Here is a 7,500-nt window from a genome sequence, read left to right on the forward strand (position 1 = left end):
TAATTCAGATGAAGGCAAAGCACTAAATCATATACAGTACAAACAGATAATTATCACTACTTCCGACGTAATTGATTACAAAAGTGAGAACTGTATCCCTCATGCAATGAGACAGGTATTCCGGCTGCTACAGACCTAACCCATAGGCCCATTCTGGTTAATAGTGAGCCATAGGAAAGAATGCATTCAGGAAATAAGAGTTAAAGACAGAAGTTAATTCTAATTGTATTAGCCACCTCTTATAGTTCTTATTTATGTACCTGTGCATAAAACCATCGATTTTTGTGTACAGGGACAAATCCGTCCTTCATTTGGACTTCTCTCGGGACACCCTGAAATTCACTCCTGTGATTTAAACAAAGAGGGCTCCCTCAGGGTCCATGTGTGTATCCAAAAAGGGTGGTATTCCCATAGGAACCCCAATCAGGATTCTCTTTGCTCAACCCTGCACTGACCCTGTGGTACTAGACAGCTATGTAGGCGCCACTGGACTGACAACACTTCCAGGGGCTTTCCTGAGGACACCCTGGGATACCCTCCTGTGATTTCCACAAAGAAGGTTCCCTTTATCACCCACAGGGCCCAAGTGTGTGTCCAAAAAGATGGTAATCTTGTAGGATTCTCTCTGCCCAACCCTGCACTGACCCTGTGGTACTAGACAGATACAAAGGCGCCAGTGGACTGACTACAATTCCAGGGGCTTGCCTGAGGGCACCCTGGGATCCCCTCTACTGATTTAAACAAAAAGGCTTCCTCCATCAACCACAGGGGCCATGTATGTACCTAAAAAGATGATATGCCCATAGGATACCTAATTGGGATTCTCTTTGCTCAACCCTATACTGACCCTGTGGTTCTAGACAGCTATGTAGGTGCCACTGGACTGACAACACTTCCAGGGGCTTCCCTGAGGACACCCTGGGACCCCCTCCTCTGAATTATACAAAGAAGGCTTCCTCCATCAACCACAAGAACCATGCATGTACACAAAAAGATGGTATTCCCATATGACCCCCAACCAGGATTCTCTTTGCCCAACCCTGCACTGACCCTGTGGTACTGGACAGCTACACAGGCGCCACCGGACTGAACATTTCCAGGGACTTCCCTGAGGACACCCTGGGATCCCCTCCTGTGATTTAAACAAAAAGGCTTCCTCCATCAACCACAGGGGCCATGTACATACCCAAAAAGTATTTCCATAGGATCCCCAGTCAGGATTCTCTCTGCCCAATCCTGCACTGACCCTGTAGTTCTAGACAGCTATGTAGGCGTCATTGGACTGATGGCTCCACAAGACAGCCGCCATGTTTTGCAGTGCCTTGAAGCACTTCATACTTTGAGAAATCCTTTTTTAAATGTCACTTAGGGGCCTTTCTTTACTCCTATAAGGACCCAATAACCTTCTCATAATCTAGTTTACTGGTGTCATCCTTTGTATATGCGTAAAATTTTGTGTACCCCTTGTTTTTAAGACTCGGAGAACTACAATTACAAGTTCATTCATCTGATTTTGAGCACCATAAACTTTTAACCACACACACACACACATACACAAGCACTACAGTATATGTTCTGTATAAATATGTATATATATATATTTTTATAATAGCAATAATTCTTTGTCTTCTTTAGGCAAATGGGGACTACCCCTGATAGGATACATCCCACGTGATGGCAAGTACATTGATGAGCAACTGAAGGATATGCAGAAGCAATATGGAGACATATATGTGTAAGTTTAATTAGCATCTTTTCCAGATAAAATCAGTAGGACTCTTTGAAGCAATAATAATAATAATAATAATAATAATAATAATAATAATAATAATAATAATAAATAATAATAATAATAATAATAATAATAATAATAATAGGCCTATGATGTCGCTGACATGGGCCACAGTTTTTTATCACCCTTTTTTTGGACAGAGGACAAAAGTGAGCCAAAAAGGACCTCTTACAAATGTACAGAAACAAGGTGAAAGACTCACTGAGAGAAAGACATTTTTGCAGCTTGTATGCTCATGCATTTTCAATTTGCAAATGAAAATACACTTTCTATTCATCCTACAACTAATTTTGAACTATCTCAGACTCAGTAGTTAAGCCTAAGAGCCTTATAGCCTAGTGAATATATAAATATATAAATATATATATGTATATACATACACACATATAAACAAATATACACATTATATATATATATAATAAATGTATAATATATATATATATATATGTATACATATACATATATATGTATATATTTTATATATAATATATAATATATATATATATATATTATATATATAATATAATATATATAAATATGTATATATATATATATATATATATATATATATATATATATATATATATATATATATAATATGTATGTTTCAACAACCGAGTGAGTATACATACAAAACTCACTTGCAATAACAAATGTCTTTCAGGTGGAAATTCGGAACACAAGTGCAGGTGTTCGTGCACGACTACAGCACCTGCAAACAGATGTTTGGCAGCGCAGAATTCGTCAACAGACCCTATCTGCCATCGATGACTGACGAGTCCGGAGAACTACTTGGTGAGTAGAAGTATCTACTGTCAGTTGAGTCTAAATAACTTGCTGGTTTTTCGAGCTATTAGGTTTTATTATTATTATTTCATTAGATGAAACCTATTCACATGGAACACGCCCACGGGGCCACTGACTTGAAACTCAAGCTTCCAAAGAATGTTGGTTTTAACCTCCCACCGCAGACCCCACGCTGCAGCAGTAACTGATCATTATACACAGCCAGCGAATTTTTCATCGTTCTGGGAGAGAAGCGAACTTGCGACATCTGATTGGCATGCCACGACGCTAGCCACCATACCAGTGGACCATATATTTCATTTTGTATACTGAAATTGGTAGGTTCCCTCACAAAGACATTGTATGAAAGAATAGAATAGCATAGAATATAACATCTAGGCTGAAGACCACACGCTGGGACCTAAGAGGAAAATTGAGAGTAAAAGGTTACAAAGGTGTAACAGGAGGAAGACCTCGCAGTTGCACTATAAAACAATTGTTAGAAGAGGGTGGAAAGTAAGATGGGAGAAAGAGAACAAGAATGGAGGTAAAGTAAAAGTAATGGAAGGGGTTGTAGCTAGGGGCCGAAGGGACATTGCGAAGAACCTCAAGCAGTGCCTACAGTGTACCATGTGTGAGGGGCACTAACAGCGCCAAACCCCCCTGCGAGTATTGTGTATGAAAGGGTCAGTTATTCTAATCAATTTTTCTTCCTCTCCTTTAAGCTTTTACAATAAGTTACTAAAGGGTGTTACGGCATCCCTCGGCCCGTAGCTGCACCCACTTTGTTTCTAAGCCTTTTACTTTACTTCCATTCCATCTTCCTTTCTTTAACCTTGTTCTTCAATCATTTAGTGCAACTGTGGGGTTTTCTATCACTTCCACCTTTAGATCCTTTATTTTGTGTTTCTCTTTATGTTGTTACCCAACCACTCTTTTCAATACTAAGTATCACACAATGCTTGGTCGGATCTCAATTAATCACTTTATGTTAGTTTTGATACTTTTAACATTTTCTTATATTTTTTATCTATTTATTTATTAACTTACCTTTCCTAATAATGGACTTCTTTCTGTATTTCAAATTACCTTCTGTTACTCCTTTCCAATGAACACCATAATATTCTTTGGAAGTTTGAATTTCAAGTCCATGGCCCCTGTGGTGGGCTTGTTCAATATGAATAGGGCTCATCTTCTGAATAATAATAATAATAATAATAATAATAATAATAATAATAATAATAATAATAATAATAATAATAATACAATGAGCACCTGGAATACAGTACATGCAAGCTCTGGAATAAGGCTAGCAGAGGTTAACATCAAGAGAGGGATCTTTCAAGGTGACTCACATTCCCCACTACTCTTCGTAGAAGCCATGATTCCCACGACAAAAGTACAGTACTGCAGAAGATGGATGCTGGGTACCAACTCAAGAAAGGAGGCAAAAGAATTTACCATCTGATGTTCATGGACGACATCAAACTGTATGGTAAGGAAACAGATACCCTAATCCAGACCGTAAGGATTGTATCTGGGGACATCAGGATGGAGTTTGGAATAGACAAATGTGCCTTGGTGGTCAACATACAAAAAGGCAAAGTAACAAGGACTGAAGTGATAAAGTTACCAGATGGGAATACCATCAAATGCATAGATGAGACAGGATACAAATACCTGGGAATAATAGGAGTGGATATAAAACACTAAAAGATGAAGGACACGATCATGAGAGAATATATGCAGAGACTTAAGGTGATCCACAAGTCAAAACTCAACGCTGGAAATATGATGAAAGTCATAAACACATGGGCCATACCAGCAATCAGATACAGCGCAGGAGTAGTGGAGTGGACGAAGGCTGAACTCTGCAGCATAGACCAGAAAAATAGAAAAAACATGACAATACACAAAGCACTACACCCAAGAGCAAATACAGACAGACTATACATAACACGAAAGGAAGGGGACTGCATCAACATCGAGAGCATAGCACTGGAGCAATATTTGTAGGGAGTGCATGGGAAGAAGGACTGATAAAAGCAGATGAAGACCCAGAAATATACAGACAGGAGAATGATAAAAAGAACAGAGGAATGACACAACAAACCAATGCACAGACAGTACATGAGACGGACAAAAGAACTGGCCAGTGATGAAACATGGGAATGACTACAGAGGGGAGAACTCAAGAAGGAAACAGGAGTGCTAAGAGCGGCACAAGATCAGGCCCTAAGAACCAGATATGTCCACAGAACAACAGATGAAATAACATCTCACCCATATACAGGAAGTGCAATATGAAAGACAAGACCATAAACCATGTAGCAAGCGAATGTCTGGTACTTGCGCAGAACCAGTACAAAAAGAGTCATGATCAGTAGCAAAAGCCCTCCACTGGACCCTGTGCAAGAAACGCCAGCTAGCTTGCAGTAATAAGTGATGTCGCAATACCATGGGACACCAGAGTAGATGAGAAAGAAAGAGAAAAAATTGACTTGAAAATCAAAATAAGAAGGATAAGGAATTTGCCAGTGGAATTTTTACCCATAATCATAGAAACACTAGGCACGATCCCAAGATTCCTGAAAAGGAATCTGGAAAAACTTGATGCCAAAGTAGCTCCAGGATTCATGCAGAAAAGTGTGCTACTAGAAACAGCCCACATTGTGAGAAAAGTGATGGACTCCTGAGGATGCAGGATGAACCCAGAATCTCATGCTATGAAAACCACCCAGTCAAATAGGATGACCGTGATACACCAAAAAAAAAAAAAAAAAATAACCAGATATGTCCAAAAAACAATAGATAGAAATAACATCTCACCCATATGCAGGAAGTGCAATATGAAATATGAGACCATAAACCACGTACCACGCGAACGTCCGGCGCTTGCACAGAACCAGTACAAAAAGAGTCATGATTCAGTAGCAAAAGCCCTCCACTGGACCCTGTGCAAGAAACACTAGCTAGCTTGCAGTAATAAGTGGTACAAACACCAACGAGTGGGAGTGATAGAAAATGATCAGGCAAAGATCCTATGGCACTATGGTATCAGATCAGATAGACTGATACGTGCCAATAGACCAGACGTGACATCGTTTGACAAAATCAAGAAGAAAGTATCACTCACTGATGTCGCAATACCATAGGACACCAGAGTAGATGAGAAAGAAAGAAAAAATTGATAAGTAACAAGACCTGAAAATCGAAATAAGGATATGGAATATGTAAGCTGAAATTTTACCCATAATCATAGGAACACTAGGCATGATCCCAAGATCCCTGAAATGGAATCTGGAAAAACTTGATGCCGAAGTAGCTCCAGGACTCGTGCAGAAAAGTGTTACTAGAAACTGTGCACATAGTGAGAAAAGTGATGGACTCCTACGGAAGCAGGATGCAACCCAGAACCCCACACTATAAAAACCACCCAGTCGAATAGGATGACTGTGATAGACAAAAAAAAAAAAAATAAATAAAAATAAAAATACAATGAGCACCTGGAATACAGTACTTACAAGCTCTAGAATAATGCTAGCAGAGGTTAACATCAGGAGAGGGCTCTTTCAAGGCAACTCACTGTCCCCACTACTCTTCGTAGAAGCCATGATTCCCATGACAAAAGTACTGCAGAAAATGGATGCTGGGTACCAACACAAGAAAGGAGGCAAAAGAATTTACCATCTGATGTTCATGGACGACATCAAACTGTATGGCAAGAGCATCAAGGAAACATACCCTAAACCAGACTGTAAGGATTGTATCTGGGGACATCAGGATGGAGTTTGGAATAGAAAAATGAGCTTTGGTCAACATACAAAAAGGCAAAGTGACAAGGACTGAAGGGATAAAGCTACCAGACGGGAATAGCATCATACACATAGATGAGACAGGATAAAAATACTTGGGAACAATAGAAGGAGAGGATATAAAACACCAAGAGATGAAGGACACGCTATTGAGAGAATATATGCAGAGACTTAAGGCGATACTCAAGTCAAAACTCAACGCCAGAAACATGACGAAAGCCATAAACACACGGCAGTACCAGTAATCAGATACAGCACAGGAGTAGTGAAGTGGATGAAGGCTGAACTCCGCAGCACAGACCAGAAAACTAGGAAACACATGACAGTACACAATGCCCTACACCTAAGAGCACATACAGACAGAATATACATAACATGAAAGGAGGGGGCAGGGGAGAGGATTAAGCATAGATGACTGCGTCAATATCGAGAGCAGAGCACTGGGGCAATATCTAAAAACCAGTGAAGAAGAGTGGCTAAGGGATGCATGGGAAGAAGGACTGATAAAAGTAGATGAAGACCCAGAAATATACAGAGACAGGAGAATGAAAAACAGAACAGAGGAATGGCGCAACAAACCAATGCACGGACAGTACATGAGACAGACTAAAGAACTGACCAGCGATGAAACATGGCAATGGCTACAGAGGGGAGAACACAAGAAGGAAACAAAGGAATACTAACACTGGCAAGATCAGGCCCTAAGAACAAGATATGTCCAAAGAAGTATAGATGGAAATAACATCTCACCCATATGCAGGAAGTGCAATATGAAAGACGAGACCATAAACCACATAGCAAGCGAATGTCCAGCTCCTGCACAGAACCAGTACAAAAAGAGGCATTATTCAGTGGTAAAAGACCTCCACTGGAGCCTGTGCAAGAAACGCCAGCTAGCTTGCAGTAATAAGTGGTGCGAACACCAACCTGAGGGAGTGATAGAAAATGATCAGGCAAAGATCCTCTGGGACTATGGTATCAGAACAGATAGGGTGATACGTTCCAGCAGACCAGACCTGATGTTGATTGACAAAGCCAAGAAGAAAGTATCACTCATTGATGTCGCAACACCAGGGACACCAGAGTAGATGAAAAAGAAAGAGAAAA

The 7,500-nt window shown here is 40.0% G+C and overlaps 1 protein-coding gene and 1 long non-coding RNA gene across 3 annotated transcripts in view; one reads left to right on the forward strand and one right to left on the reverse strand.

The window, feature by feature from the left end:
* LOC136854457 (cytochrome P450 2L1-like) overlaps positions 1 to 7,500 on the forward strand; it is a 30,954-nt gene that overhangs the window by 9,326 nt on the left and 14,128 nt on the right. For both annotated transcript variants that reach the window (XM_067130750.1, XM_067130755.1), the window contains 2 exons: positions 1,636 to 1,735; positions 2,457 to 2,587. In XM_067130750.1, the coding sequence (XP_066986851.1) occupies positions 1,636 to 1,735; positions 2,457 to 2,587 (231 nt within the window). The remainder of the gene's footprint in view (positions 1 to 1,635; positions 1,736 to 2,456; positions 2,588 to 7,500) is intronic.
* LOC136854468 (uncharacterized) overlaps positions 1 to 7,500 on the reverse strand; it is a 108,412-nt gene that overhangs the window by 4,431 nt on the left and 96,481 nt on the right. The window lies entirely within an intron of this gene.

Source organism: Macrobrachium rosenbergii, chromosome 3, assembly GCF_040412425.1.
Source record: "Macrobrachium rosenbergii isolate ZJJX-2024 chromosome 3, ASM4041242v1, whole genome shotgun sequence".
Lineage (NCBI taxonomy): Eukaryota > Metazoa > Arthropoda > Malacostraca > Decapoda > Palaemonidae > Macrobrachium > Macrobrachium rosenbergii.